We start from the raw sequence: 14,998 nt of genomic DNA, 5'->3' as shown, positions 1-14,998 counted from the left end.
TGTGGTGGAAATTACATTTTTTGATCTAAAATACTCTCTTCAATGATGAATGATCTTGTTTCCTGAGGAGCCCCGTTAAGTGCTCGGCGGTGTTAATACTCCCAAAACCTCCATTCCAAAAACCCTCCATCTTGCCATGATGAGAGTGAAATTGCCCCAAAGACTACATCTTCAACCGGTCTCTTGCTATTCGACTTCATCATTCTCATCTTTAGCTGAACAAATTTGTCAGAAACCAACACAATCCCTAACCCAACATGAACTGAACAAAATCAACCTCCTACTTCCACGCCTATGCCTCGCCAACAACAATAACCATCTACACACAGCGACCAACCTCACCGTCGCAGCCCTCCTCACAAACCCACCTTCCAATTCCATATCTTTCTCCTTTCTCATCCACTCTCTCACTTCCCTCCCTGATCTCACGCTATCAAAGTCCCTATTGAATCGTCTCAAGCACTCCCCACCTACTCACCCACATCTTACACCCATCACCACCAAGCTCATTGCTTCGTTTCTCAAGAAGGGTCGGCCCATGGAGGCCTTGAAGGTCTATAACTGGATGATTAGGTCAGGCTTTCCATGTAAAGTGGAGCCAGTAGTGTTTGGGGTTTTGGTAAATGGGTTTTGTGAGAAGGAGCTGCTTCTTGAGGCTTTGAAGGTCTTGAAGGACATGACGGAATTAGGTTTTGCGCCGAACCCTAAATTGAGGGAGAGGGTTTTCAGGAGTTTGTTGAGGGAGGCGAGGATTAGGGAGGCACAGCAGTTGAATGAGGGTTTGCGTGATTGTGTTGAAGATGGTGGTGGTGAGGGTTTGAAGAAAGTGATTGTATTGTTGGACCAGATCATTGCTAATTGGACAGAATAAAACAGGTGAAATTTTGCTCAACTTCTGGATTAACGTTCATATCTATGCCTTGTTTATATAATGCAAGAAACAGGCATTCTTTTTGGTCTTTCTATTTAGTGTTGTCACTGATTGTGTAGTAAGGAACTTTTTGTTAAGTTTTAGATAACCGTGATTTCTTCTTAAGCTGAAATGCTGGGAGTTTCTATTGAAGGGTTAGGATAAACCTATGTTTTTGCTTGTGGATTGAAATGCATGAACCTGTCATCATAGACACAATCATCGAGCACAATATCATAGACACAATCATGTAGCTGACCCTAACATATTATTTGTGGTAAAGATTTTTTATGACGATGATTGAATTATATTACTATCTTTAACATCTCCGATGGTCAATTACTTAACTTTGAGCCATTGATGTTCACATCCCCTTCTCTCATGTTTACATGTACTTGTAACATAGATGGCAAATTACTATTGCTACATTCCCTTAATCAAATTGTTTTCTTTCCCTTGGGGGTGCACATCATTCTTTGAACGAGTGTTCTTCTTTTTTGTGTTGTTCTTTTCCTTTATGGGTAAAGAGAGGATGCCTCAGCCTTTCATTCAGTTAATGTTATGATAGTGAAGACAGATGTATAATGCATTCTAACAAAGTCGCTTCGTGATTGGGAAGTTGCCGCATCACTGGTGAAAATGACTGCAGCTTACCAAAATGTTAACAGAAATCTTATAACAGACTCCTAAGATCTCTGGGGCTTGACAAACAATTACTCTCACTAGATGTCTGCATATTATCAGAGTCGTAATGCCTTTGTATTTCATTTGCATGAATAAAACTGAGGCTGGTAGTGCATTTATTTGCATATGCATTTTTGTGTGTGTAGTTCTCGAGATTGAGAGGGACTACTCTCCCAGGTGGCAAAGAGATAGATTGCTGTTTTAAGGCATTAAACATCTCAAGTGCAAAACTGCAGATGCCTTTGTTCATTATCAGTTTTCACTTCTTAATCAAATCAGCCAAATTCCAATTACAAAGTTCTGTGTCCACCTTATGTTGAGTTGCTTGTACAACTACAAGGTAGATTATTTTTAGCTTTATGCCATGAAAATGTGTAGCCTACTTATGCTAGGATAGCTATAACCGCAAGGCCTTTTTTCATATGCCCAATATTATCTTTACTGGGCAGCAACTCATTAAAATGACTGCTATTTTAATAGTTGCTTCTGCTGCATGATTTTTCTTTGTTTATATGCATGCTATACAAGACAAGCATGCATGTTGAAATTTGTGTTTTTCACTCATTCTTCTTGACAGGTTTTAGTGATGAAATGAGAGGTGTAATCATTCTTGTGAACGCTTTGTTTCTGACCAACACGGCAGCATGCTCCTCAGGATGAAGCGTGGATACGTCGATTGTAGAAAGATTAGAGAAAAACTTCCGGCTGCTTGAAATTAATTTGTACTTCCTAGAATCTATGATAGAGAGAAATGTACCAGTTTCACGGAAAAATCTTGGTACGCTATCCCATCCCAGTCCTAATCCCATTGCCAAACTTTCCTCATGAGGATGTTTCTTAGTTGGTAGCTTTTGTAGTCCAAGTCTTTCTCTGCGTCTTGGGGCAAGCAACCCATCCAAGTATATGCTTCTGCTTCAAGCAAACCATTCAAGGACGTAGTTATTTGACAGCCAAGTTTTTTGTCCCTTGGATGTAAGTTCTGGATTAAATTTTAGCTTATAAAGTTTTTATTGAGTCACAGTAAGTACTAATTGAGTACTCACCTGGCTGGATTCGCTATATTCAGAGTTATTGTGCTGTGATGAACACCTGATGATTTTCCTTCAATTCTAAAAATGTTCTTTTTTCCTCCCCATGAAACTCCAATTGTCAGACACTGTACGACTATGTTGAAGACAATCCATGTAACTCAAAGGGCTAAATGCATATAGAACAGATGAATATTGAAACCATTCCATTTAACATTGATTCTGATTACACCTTAATTTCAAGAAAGGACTCGACTGGTCCGTACTGAATATCGCTGTAAGGAAATTTAACGGTAACAAAAGGTTTTAAAAAAAATGGAAAAAACAAATAGGAAGTGGTGAAGGAAAACGGTGGGAGAAGTTACGGGACTGAAAAAGTGGATAAGGTAGTAGCTGTGTATCTCTCTCTGTAGTGCAAGAAGAAAAGAAATTTGATTCCTTTTTTCACTGTAAAGTATTGTAGGACAAAAAATGAGCTCTCTTGTTCCCCTCTATCAGCTAACGCAGTGCTGCTTCAACAATCTCCAGGTCCTCTCTCTTATAGATACACTTCTGGGTTCTCCGAGAATTCATTGTATAAGCTAATTGAGTAACAAAGTTCATATTTTTGCAGCGCCGGTGGTCACCGGCTCCCGCCCGATACCCATTCAGCAGCAATAGTAAGGCGAGAGAGAACGATGACAATAGCCGAGTCAGACCCATTAGAGCTTCAGTTGAGACAGCCTCATTCCCGCTCTTACAACCTCCAAAAGTTGAAGAGCATTCACCCTCTCAGGTTTACTTTTACTCAATTTATGTTCTTCGATACATTTGAAATTATTTCTTTCCTTGATTTGGGTGTTTTCTGTTGTTTGTCAAGTAAGTGTGTTTTCTTCTTTTTCTTTTTCTTGAAAAACAGTTGGAGCCGGCAGACCCTGATTTGTACAAGATAGGGTATGTTCGTAGTATGCGAGCTTATGGGGTTGATTTCAAGGAAGGACCTGATGGGTTTGGAGTTTATGCTTCCAAAGATGTTGAACCTACTCGCCGTGCCAGGGTGAGTTGCTCTATGGCATTACAATTGTTAGTATCAGGTCTTATCAGCTTTTATCATGGATTGATTATATATTAATCTGTTTCTTGTATCTTTAATCCTCTTTGATGCTAGTACCATTCATTTTAACCTGTAAATTCTAGTTGCTTTGTCTCTTCTCAGTTACTCGGTATTTGGATGGACAGGTGATTATGGAAATTCCAATGGAGTTGATGTTAACCATAAGTAAGAAGCTTCCTTGGATGTTTTTCCCGGACATAATACCAGTGGGTCATCCAATATTTGATATCATTAATTCTACCGATCCAGAGGTAATTAGTAGCATCTTTAGTTTGTTAGTCTTAACTCCTGGTTCACACCTTCATCGTCACTAGTATGTTATGCAGTCAATTACCTATAACTCCTGTTCATTATGTACTCGTTCAGTTGTTCAACTCAAATTAGGGTCATCCGATTGCTGTTTTATTGTAAGATAATAAATTTTACTGTATTCTTATGTTGGAAATCACTCCCTGCCAGACAGATTGGGACCTCAGGTTAGCATGCCTTCTATTATATGCATTTGATCTCGACGACAACTTTTGGCAGCTATATGGCGACTTCTTACCTAGTGTAGAAGAGTGCACTAGTTTGCTCCTGGCTACAGAGGTGTGTCAACTCGAAGAACAGGAAACCATAATGAAGTTGTTTCATTTAACTTCTTTGTGTTGTTCTAATAATTTGTTCTCAATCCTTCTCTATTGTTTCTTATAATGCTGCAGGAGGACCTCTTGGAGCTGCAGGACCCAAATCTTGCATCAACCATGAGAAAACAACAATTCAGAGCGTTAGAATTTTGGGAAAAGAACTGGGTACCGACGAGCCTTTCCATCAAATGCACTATTGTTTTTTTTGTTTCCCTGTTCCAAGAGTTCATTATGCCCATTACTAACAAACTGGTTTCCCATTCAACCTCCATCAGCATGATGGCGTGCCCCTGAAAATTAAACGCCTTGCTTGTGATCCTGAGAGATTTATATGGGCTGTGAGTATGGCACAATCACGGTGCATTAACATGCAAATGAGGATTGGTGCTCTTGTTCAAGATGCAAATTTATTAGTTCCTTATGCTGGTAGGAATCTTATTCTAAATTTGTTCTAATTATAGCCTCTTAAAATACTCCTTTAATTTCGTTTCTCGAAGAAGCGTAGACTGTTGATAGTAAATGCTATCTTTTCTGTTGTAATATGCAGTACAGAGATAATTAGGTATATGATCTTTTTCTCCAAATTGGGCTTAACTTTGAATCCTTTTAGGCCATCCATGCATATTGATCGAGGCGTGGCTAATACTCTGCAAGAACAACATGTTTGTCTAATGGTATAAAAAAGTGAATCGTATGTGTCAGTTTAACATGTCAAATGTTTGTATCATCATTATTATCAGCCAAATGTGTAGCAACCTTTCTGACAACATCTTTTTGCTTGAACAGACACATCTCTGCATTATATTCAACTCAAACATAAAGAAATCTTCCTGTATATGCTTAAGTGTAATTCTTAACTGACAAGTAAAATTCATTAATAGGTGTTGAATTAAACTGTTAGTTGATTTAAGACATATCCCACGTTGATTTATTTTGTACATGCCATCTCTCAATCAAGCTCCATGAATAGTTTAGGCAATGTTAATAATTTTTTTTTTCCTTTTCTTGTTGACTGGCGGCTGTTGCTTGCAGATAGGCAATTTTCCATCTTGATCCCTCCCCATAACAGTCTGCAGTTATTGGTATCATTGGGTATGTATGCTACTTTTTTTTTCATACCTATTTATCAAATTTAGTGATTTTCTGCAGACATGCTAAACCATTCCTTCCAGCCAAATTGTTTCTTTCACTGGCGATTTAAGGACCGTATGCTTGAGGTGATGATAAATGCTGGAGAACGGATTAGAAAAGGAGATGAGGTAATGTTTTCTGTGTTTCTGCTAAATATTGATCTTGTTCATCCCTACACCAGCCAAGCAAGCGTTTCCAAACTCCGAAATCCTTGCATTATTTGGAAATGTAAATCCTAGTTTTGTAAATCTTAAATCTCCCAATGAAAATATTTGACCTATTAAATCATGATTTCCTTTGTTAATTAGTTGCAAATGCAGCTTTATGCAACCTAGAATTCCTTGGTAATATGTATTGACTGCTGATCCATAATTAGTGACTGATCTAAACTAATTGATGGTCCTCAGATTGTCCAATCACCTTTTTTAGTGTTTTTCTTAGTCATTAGCTGCTAAAAGTCTTTTGGTTGGAATTATGTTACTGCCATAACGTTGATATGGAGGTTGTATTGTATTGATCTCATGAAAATTTTCCCAGATGACGATCAACTACATGAACACGCAGAAGAATGATATTTTGATGCAAAGATACGGCTTTTCATCAGCTGTGGTAATCTCTTGGATGACTCCTCTTTCAAATCCACACTTCGGTATCTCTGTTCTGACTTAAATATTGCAGAATCCTTGGGATGCAATCCAGTTCTCTGGTGATGCACGCATACATTTGGATTCCTTCCTCTCAGTCTTCAATATATCTGGGCTTCCTGAAGAATATTATCATAACAGTATGAGTCATATTTTTTAGATTTTTCTTTTTGCTGTATGCTTTTTATGGCGTGTTCTATAACTGTAATTAATTTCTAGAATTTTTCTGGTAGATCCTCATGCAAATTTTCTTGCAGGTGATTTGTCCAGTGATAATGATACTTTTGTAGATGGAGCTGTCATAGCAGCAGCAAGAATATTACCCACTTGGTCGGATGGGGATATGTCTCTAATCCCAAGCACAGAAAGGAAAGCTGCTAAGCAGTTACAGGAAGAGTGCCAACAAATGCTTGCAGAATTTCCAACCAATTCTGAGCAAGACCAGAATTTGCTAGGTATTGTATACTAGCTATTTATGCAACATGATGTTGTATATACGGTAAAACATGATTCTATTTGCTTTTGGCCTTTATTGCGATGGACAATTACTGTCAATTAGACTGTTCACCATCCCGAAGTGGGTACAAAATGTGTCCTGTTGACTGATTTTGTTAAAACTTGATTATCTGGTTATGAAAATCGAGCAATCCTCATTCTAGGGGCTTAGACCAGCATTTTACATCCTCAATATCATAGAGGCAGTCATTGCTAGAATATCAACTTATGCCTGCAAATGAGGGTTTTTTTTTATTTGAACGCTCATCTTGATGTTTTAGCTTTTTGTGTTCTATCGTTAGCAGATTCTATTCCAGACCCTAGGAGGACATATGAAGCTGCAATCAAGTGTGTAATTCTTTCCTTACTTTTTGCTTGCCATTCTCCTTTTCCAAATGCTCAAATCCAGTGCTAGTTCATAACCTATTACCATCTGGGCTTGTGTAGGTATAGATTGCATCGGAAGTTGTTCATTGAGAAGCTTGTCCAGGCACTGGACATTTATCAAGAGAGGATATTGTTCTAATCATGGATTTTTCATCATTAGAACCACATTTTCTGTCACACGGTTGATGAAGAAAGTACAAGTCTACAAGATACATGGCAGTAACCGAGGGATCAGCCAGCCGGATGTATTAATTTTCAAATGGTTACAATGTGTAAAGATAATCATTTCTCATTACAAGGCTACAGATCAATTGATTGAAAATGTAGTATAGCTATTTTGGATATCAAATGCTGCAATTGATAGAAACTAGATTGCCATATGGGTTATGCCTTTCTGTTTCCGCTTTGAAATTACAGTAACTCACCTTTGAATGAGCTTGCCAATTGTTGGAAATAGCTTTCTACTTCACACCAAAACAAGGGAAGAAAATGTTGAAATCAGTAATTGAAAACAAAATGTTCAAAATGGGAATGGGAGCAACAAATGAGACTCAAAATTCCTGTAGTTGATCTATTTATTTCTCTCATGCTTCAGAATAAGTAACTTTGTACATGTTTCTATATCACCAGACAAATGTTAGAATGGGGAAACAATTCTATATCACAATTTAGGGATGATGTGATCCAAATAAACATGTCACTTCTTCAGAAAGTATGGAGACTGCTTCACCAATAGTCCCTGCAAGAACAATTTCCGTTCCTGAAATGATGGAACCTCCTTACATCTCTTACAATGATCTCCCTGTTCACAATCTTTGAGATGAATTTAGTTGCAGTGTGGCAATCATTGCATACTCTAAGATTCTTGGCAACTCTAATGGTGGTTCCAGGAGGAGTGTTGAGGATGCCAAAAGCTATTGCCAGTTTCTCACTGTGCCCACAAAGTATAGTTTCTTTCTCCTCCTCATCAAGATTGTGAAGTACACAAGAAGTATCAGGCACGTATCCGTCCTTTTTCATTCTCTCCGACAAGGTTTCAAGAAATCCATGGAGCTTCTCACTCTCTGGGTGAGATACATCCCCCACCAAAAACTTATGAACCTCATCACCATACTCAATCCAACTGCATCCAGGTTCTTTTCTTACTCCAAGTTCTTTCATCTTCCTCCGAACATCACCTGCCTTGTCCCACAGTCCAGCAGAGGAGTAAATATTTGAAAGCAAAACATAGTGACTGGCCAGATTTGGTTCCAATCGAAGAAGATTCATGGCAGCAGTTTCCCCGATTTCAACATTTTGGTGGATTCGACAAGCACCAAGCAAGCTACTCCAGGCATCAACTTTGTCAAAATCTGAAGGCATGGTATTGATGAGTTGATATGCTTCTTCGACTTTACCAGCTCGACCAAGTAAGTCCACAACACAAGCATAGTGATCTGGGCCAGGTTTAATACCGTAGTCATCTTTCATTCCATAGAACAACTTTAGTCCTTCATCCACCAACCCTGAATGACTACATGCTGCAAAGACTGAGATGAATGTAATTTCATTAGGCTTCACTTCCCCTCCCATGGCTCTTTCTGTCACCAAATTTCTGAACTGTTCTAAAGCTTCCTCCCCTTTTCCATGCATTCCGTAAGCCATGATGATACTATTCCAAGTGATTACATTTTTTATGGGCATCTGATCGAACACCCTTCTTGATAAGTTCAAGCAGCCACACTTTGCATACATGTCCACTAATGCACTTCCCACCGCAATATCTGTCGCCAACCTATTTTTGATGGCATAAGCATGGATTTCTTTTCCTTTTGCTAGTGCCGCCAAAGCGGCACAACCAGGAAGGACTGTCATTAAGGTTACTGCATTAGGTTTAAGAGGACCTTGTTTCTCGTTCTTGTAAAAATCCTCATCTTCGTTAATTTTGTCTAATCTTTGCATTTCATGTAGCAGAATAAGTGCATCAGCATGGCGCCGACACATAACATACCCAGTGATCAAAGTGTTCCAAGACACTATATCCCTTCCCTCCATGCCGTCAAATATAGTTTTTGAAGTATCCAACCTCCCTAACCTTGCATACATGTCCACCAATGCATTTTGCACATACTTGTCCTTCTCTAAACCCCTTTTTATGGCATACCCATGTATACATTCTTTGTCATGAAATGCATCTGAACGTACAAAGGCAGGCAAAACACTAGCCATTGTCGTAGCATTTGGACCGATCCCAGCCACTGCTTCCATTTCGATGAAAAGCTTCAAAGCCTCTTCATCATTTTCATTTTGTGCATAACCAGAAATCATAGCATTCCAGATTGCAACCTTTCTCTCCAAGATACTATCAAAAACTCGTCGCCCACTGTCAACCTCCCAGCAATTGCAATACATATCAACTAAAGCACTACCAACAAATGAATTCTCGATCAGGTCACCATTTCTCAAAGCGTAGGCATGAATTTCCTTTCCAGTATTAATCAATTCCAAATGAGAGCAGGCAGGAAGAATGCCGGCAAATGTAAAACAGTCAGGTTTAACCTTATAAACAACCATTCGCGCAAAGAATATCAATGCTTCTGAAAACCGTTCATTTTGGGACAATAAGCTTATCATCGTGTTCCACGAAACCAAATCACGGCTCTCAAAGCAACTAAACAAACCTTTTGCATAATCTACTCTGCCTAGTTTAGCATACATAGCCATCAAAGCATTATTCGTATATGTGCTCCAATCACATGTTCTAAAACTATACGCATGCACTTGCTTTCCCAGCTGTAACCCCTCACTCTTGCTCAAATTTGAACAAGCAAGCACGAGACTCACCAGAGTAAATGAACTAGGCTGCACATTTTCCTCTAACATTATCCGAAAAGCCTCTATGGCCACTTCCCATTCCCCAAACCGACAAAAGGCAGAAATCATTGAGTTCCAGGTAACCTGATCTCTTTCAGCAATTCTATCAAACACGCTCTGTACATCACCTATATGTCCACACTTACAATACATATTAACGAGGGAATTGGCCACCGACACCGAAGATAATCCACACCCACATTTAACAATTTGCCCATGAATCTGCTTCCCTAAATTCAAGTCCTGAAGACCCGCTACCGCCTTAAGGAGCGCTGGGAATGCTACGTAGTCGGGTTGGATACCCAAAAGGGTCATCTCTACATAGGTGGAAATGGCTTCATGGAACCGATTGGATTGGGTTTGGGAGCGGAGGGAGTCAACCCATGAAGCCGGAGAGACAGAGAGGGAAATGGGTTTTGGAGATGAAGTGGTGGTGGAAAGAGGAGGGTGTCTGTGGAGGGTAGTTGTGGTCGGTTGTTGGTGGTTATGGAGGGAAGAGAGAGGGAGTGAAGGAAGAGGAGAAAGTGAGTGAGTTGAAGACATTTGGTAGTTATTTCAGTTACAGGAAGTGAGGATTTGCTCTCTGGTAAGAGTGGCATACCATGCCAGAACACCACTCAATCAGTGGTTGTGGCTGGTGAACATGGCTTAGTTTCTCGATATTCTTTTTGTGTTCTTATCAGCTTGCTGCAATTTTTGTGGCATTTAAAACAGAAAAAAGACTAACAGGGAGGAACCAAGCCCAAAATTGTGTCTTGGGCTTATGTTATCAGAGATGGCTTGGTTATTATGTAATGTTTGGGAATTCAGAATTGTTATCAGAGATGGTCAGATGGACTTTGATGAGGCCCATTTTGCTGTTTGATTCTGGTGCATTTCTGTAGCTCTCTCTCTCTCTCTCTTAAATCTTTCCCATCTTAATGTTCCAGTATGGCAGTATCAATTGGTCCAACATTAGGATTCTTATCACCATAATTCTGTTTGATTCTGGTGCTTTTCTGTAGCTTTTCTGTAGCTTTTCTTTTTTATTTTTTTATTTTTTATCTTTCCCATATTAACGTTCCAGTATGGCAGTATCAATTGGTCCAACATTAGGATTCTTATCACCAGAATTCTGTTTGATTCTGGTGCTTTTCTGTAGCTCTTTTTTTTTTTTTTTTTTTTTTTCATATCTTTCCCATATTAATGTTCCAGTATCAATTGGTCCAACATTAGGAATTTAGGATTCTTATCATCAGAATTATCTTTTCACTCAGTTGCACATAAATAGGAGTTTGAGAGTGCGTTAGGTGGTTCTGTCAAATCATTTTACATGTGAAAAATATGTCAGGAAGGTAGGTGTGATTTTCATATATAAAACCTCAAACCTGCAATTACATTTCCCAAACAGTAATAGAAGGGTTGATAACAAAAAGAGATAATTATTTTAGATGTGCAGAGTGTCTTTTCATAAGCACGGCCTGCAAAGTTGCGAACCATTGTGTTTGTGGGAGAGAGTTGAGTGAAGTGAATAAGATAAAACTCCGCTCGAATAAATTGAAATTCAATAACTATAACATTCGGGACATAAAGTATTTATATTGAAATTAAATAACTAAGACATAGAAACAAAATATATTTTACATAATGATAATAATTAACAAATTTATCAAACAACTCATAATTTATTTTACAATTTAAAATCAGTTTTTTTCTCAAAATTTATTAAAAATCAACACAACCACCCCACCAAACGTAAAACTTATATCTTCCTGTTCAACTAAGAAGGAGGAGAACCCTCACCTAACTCTCCCTCCCTTAAATATACACCTCATTTTTTTCAATCAAACATAGTTTTCCATAAATCACTTTGCGCTTCCTCTTACCGCTCTAAGCGTAACAGAGTGTGCAAAAAGAAAGCTAGAGAGAAGATGGAGAGAGGATCATCAGCTGCCAAAGTTTCATCTATCTTCATCTACCCAATCAAATCATGCCGTGGAATTTCTGTCTCCCAGGCACCTCTTACTCCAACTGGTAATTGAAACTATGACTACCCATTTCTCATTACTCTCTTAATTTACTCTGTTTTATTTTTTTTTTGTTTTGTTTCCGACTTACTTGAGCTATCTCGCTTTTTGATTGAATTGCGAGTCGGGTTTTGTATGATATCACTTGCATGTTGTGGATTTTGTAAAAAATCTCCCTGATCTCCCTTTTTTGGATATTTGATTGCTATTCTTTGCTTCTTGCCGTGTTTCCTCAACTTTTCTTTTCAGTGTTGATATTAATCTATTTGCATATATTGGTCTTTTTTAGCACAACGATTTGATTTTTGTTCTGGGTTGTGCAGGATTTCGTTGGGATCGGAACTGGTTGGTTGTGAACTACAAAGGGAGGGCATATACACAACGAAATGAACCAAAGCTTGCTCTGGTTGAGGTAGAGCTGCCAAATGAAGCTTTTGTGGAGAGATGGGAACCCGGAAAAAGCTCTTATATGGGTAAACTCATTTTGTCGGCTTATTTTCTCATTGGTTTCTTCATGTTATTGTCTTACTTGATTGAACAAAAAAAGAAGCCTACTTGCTGTGAAATTTTGAGTGATGTTCCATTTTCGCGCTGAAGAGTTTGTTTGCATTGAATTGATGGATAAATTGATCAATTTGTCGTATGAGTTTGACATCCTTCAAGAAAGAGGACTTACTTCATACTGCATCTAACCTAAGTTACAAACCATTTCTAGTATAGACACAACAACAAATGAAAACACGATAACGAAGCGTTTGTGGTGGTTTGAGGATCATTTTTCATTTGCCCTGAGTTTCCTTTTATTCTTTGATGGTGCCGACCGATGATCGTCTTTAATTGTCTTGAAGTACTGCAGTGATGAATTCACACAAGTCTTCTATGTGCATCCATCAGTTGGGCCATTTATCCCCACATGTTTCTTTCTGCTATAAGCCTCGTTTATAATCCTAAACCCTAAATTTCAATCATATAATACCTTTTTTAGTTTCACCATGTCTCCTACCAGAGGAAACGAAACTGGAAAATATCATTTTCTTTCATTTGAGCAATTCAAACAGTACAGTACTCATAATTTTGCTCGGAGAGGATTTCCACAGCTAATATCCATTTTCTTGTCTTTATGCAGCATTTTGTGTATCATTTCTTCTGTGGTTCGTTATTCGTGATTTTTAATTGTGACTTGTTCTTTCACTTTCCTTTACAGTAATAAAAGCTCCAGGGATGAATATGCTTAAGATTTCACTCAGCAAACCGCGTGAAATAGCAGATGGAGTCTCAGTGTGGGAGTGGTCTGGCTCTGCATTCGATGAAGGAGCTGAAGCATCAAAATGGTTTTCTGATTATCTTGGGAAGCCCAGTCGGCTAATTCGTTTTAATGCAGGTATGGTTTGAATTTAATGCATTGGTAAGAATAAGACACTACCTGATTAAATAAATAAAAAAAAGAGACCACCTGATTAGAAGTCTTTGTAAGAAACTGTAGATCACTATAAGCATGAGATAAAAATATTCCAACATAAGGGGAAAAATAGAATAATTTGGTGTAATTAGCTTGCAGATTTGCATGCTAAATTTTAAAACAACGAATGATTAAGCTGCACTTTGTTCTTACTACTGCAGCATCGGAAACTAGGCCTGTTGATCCTGAATTTGCTCCTGGACACAATGTTATGTTTGCGGACCTCTTTCCATACATGCTATTGTCTCAGGTTAGTCTGTTTTCAAAATGAAACAGTCTTGTATTCTGCTCCCACATTAGATTTTATATCATCACATCTCCATATCTTTTGCAGACGTCACTGGATGCACTGAATAAGCTTCTCAAGGAGCCTGTTCCAATCAACCGGTTTAGGCCAAAGTATATATTCTTGTTCACACTGTATCTCCTAATTTTATTTAGAGCGATCTAAATTTATAGTAATGCAGCATATCCTCTTAAGATCTTTCAATGTGCATTGACTGATTTTCGTGAAAAATAATGTTATTCTTCCAATCACTAGCATCAGTTTTCCCTCCCTTTACATTTCATCTACTCAATGGATATATATCTTCAACTGAATTTTTTAACGTGCCAGCATACTTGCTGATGGTTGTGAGCCATTTTCTGAGGACTTATGGACGGAAATCAAGATAAATAAGTCCACCTTTCAAGGTGTCAGGCTATGTTCTCGCTGTAAGGTAAAAGTCTCCCCTCCTGCAAATTATGTGGTTTTTACTAAGGCTCTAATATATCCATCTAATTGGGCACTAGCAGAAGTTCTGTTACAATCTCATATCAACTCACATCATTCTAGATGAGTTTTCAGTCCAAATCTTCCAAAATATCCCCCTGAGAAGTGCTGATGACAGTTTTATATCAGATCATCCTAATTTTGTTTTAATTATCTTTTAGCATCAACTGAAAGAACATTTCGTTTTTGAAGTCCTTCAGCCTTCAGGCGTGCATCCATACCAACTATGGATATCTTGAATTCTTGAGTAGATAAATTCAAAAGTTCGTTGAACAACTTACACCATTTATAGTTTGAAGCTCTGCACTTTTTATATGGTCTCTCTGCGATTTAGTTCTGTGCTGATTAAGAAAATATATGTTTCAGATTCCTACCATTAATCAAGAGACAGGGGTTGCGGGTACTGAGCCAAATGAAACTCTGAAGAAAGTACGGTCAGATGCAGTCTTGCGTCCAAATCGTAAACAACAGGGAAAGGTGATAAGTAGATCTGAAACTTTATATGATGTTTATTGACACTTGCTTGCAAATGATAGAAAGTTAATCATGCAAAATGGTGCCGCATGCAGATCTACTTTGGGCAGAACTTAGTTTGGAAGGACAAAAGTACTGGAGGGAAGGGGAATGTTGTCAAAGTGGGAGATCCAATTTTTGTCCTCAAGAAGGTCTCTTCTGTTGATGAAGCCGTAGCTTGAGCTATGAAGAATGTCATATGGTAGTGAACAGTGTTAATCCATTATCAACTTCACCATCATAGGGAGAGTAATAAGGTGAAGACAATCTCTGTGCCCTCTGATTCTGTAATAAGAAACATATTTATGTGAAGCTTTGAAGAAATTACTAATATTTATGTTTTTGCTGATTGGAAGGTTGAAGCTTAGTGAAAATCTCTTTTCAAAATGAATAGGAG

At 38.3% G+C, this 14,998-nt stretch overlaps 4 protein-coding genes across 6 annotated transcripts; 3 read left to right on the top strand and 1 right to left on the bottom strand.

Moving 5' to 3' along the window:
- Window positions 1-100: 100 nt before the first annotated feature.
- On the top strand, window positions 101-2,615 carry LOC119988184 (pentatricopeptide repeat-containing protein At1g06580-like). The gene is made up of 2 exons (XM_038833142.1): window positions 101-878; window positions 2,175-2,615. The coding sequence occupies exon 1, from the start codon at window positions 137-139 to the stop codon at window positions 869-871; it is 735 nt and encodes a 244-aa protein (XP_038689070.1). The 5' UTR covers window positions 101-136; the 3' UTR covers window positions 872-878; window positions 2,175-2,615.
- LOC119988183 (protein PLASTID TRANSCRIPTIONALLY ACTIVE 14-like) lies at window positions 2,437-7,385 on the top strand. Of its 3 annotated transcripts, none has more exons than XM_038833140.1 (14): window positions 2,437-2,566; window positions 3,078-3,150; window positions 3,236-3,397; window positions 3,521-3,658; window positions 3,841-3,966; window positions 4,175-4,303; window positions 4,417-4,506; window positions 4,617-4,767; window positions 5,491-5,600; window positions 6,010-6,081; window positions 6,151-6,256; window positions 6,374-6,571; window positions 6,914-6,959; window positions 7,059-7,385. In XM_038833140.1, exons 2-14 carry the CDS (start codon window positions 3,094-3,096, stop codon window positions 7,135-7,137), a joined length of 1,464 nt encoding a protein of 487 aa, XP_038689068.1. In that variant the 5' UTR covers window positions 2,437-2,566; window positions 3,078-3,093; the 3' UTR covers window positions 7,138-7,385. The 3 variants fall into 3 exon arrangements, with proteins under 3 accessions (XP_038689068.1, XP_038689067.1, XP_038689069.1); XM_038833139.1 differs by lacking the exon at window positions 2,437-2,566 and adding an exon at window positions 2,801-3,008; XM_038833141.1 differs by lacking the exon at window positions 2,437-2,566 and having other exon boundaries at window positions 2,801-3,150; window positions 6,917-6,959.
- Window positions 7,386-7,523: 138 nt separating this feature from the next.
- Window positions 7,524-10,709, bottom strand: LOC119988181 (pentatricopeptide repeat-containing protein At3g57430, chloroplastic). The gene has a single exon (XM_038833134.1). The coding sequence runs from the start codon at window positions 10,392-10,394 to the stop codon at window positions 7,725-7,727; it is 2,670 nt and encodes an 889-aa protein (XP_038689062.1). The 5' UTR covers window positions 10,395-10,709; the 3' UTR covers window positions 7,524-7,724.
- Window positions 10,710-11,651: 942 nt separating this feature from the next.
- LOC119989570 (mitochondrial amidoxime-reducing component 1) lies at window positions 11,652-14,963 on the top strand. Its single transcript, XM_038835179.1, has 8 exons — window positions 11,652-11,864; window positions 12,181-12,330; window positions 13,062-13,238; window positions 13,478-13,566; window positions 13,651-13,715; window positions 13,933-14,035; window positions 14,455-14,565; window positions 14,658-14,963. Exons 1-8 carry the CDS (start codon window positions 11,762-11,764, stop codon window positions 14,781-14,783), a joined length of 924 nt encoding a protein of 307 aa, XP_038691107.1. The 5' UTR covers window positions 11,652-11,761; the 3' UTR covers window positions 14,784-14,963.
- The last annotated feature ends 35 nt before the right edge of the window (window positions 14,964-14,998 follow it).

Source organism: Tripterygium wilfordii, chromosome 21 (assembly GCF_013401445.1).
Source record: "Tripterygium wilfordii isolate XIE 37 chromosome 21, ASM1340144v1, whole genome shotgun sequence".
Lineage (NCBI taxonomy): Eukaryota > Viridiplantae > Streptophyta > Magnoliopsida > Celastrales > Celastraceae > Tripterygium > Tripterygium wilfordii.
The sequence above is the reverse complement of the archived record's forward strand: the minus strand, read 5'-3'. Positions and strand labels throughout refer to the sequence as shown.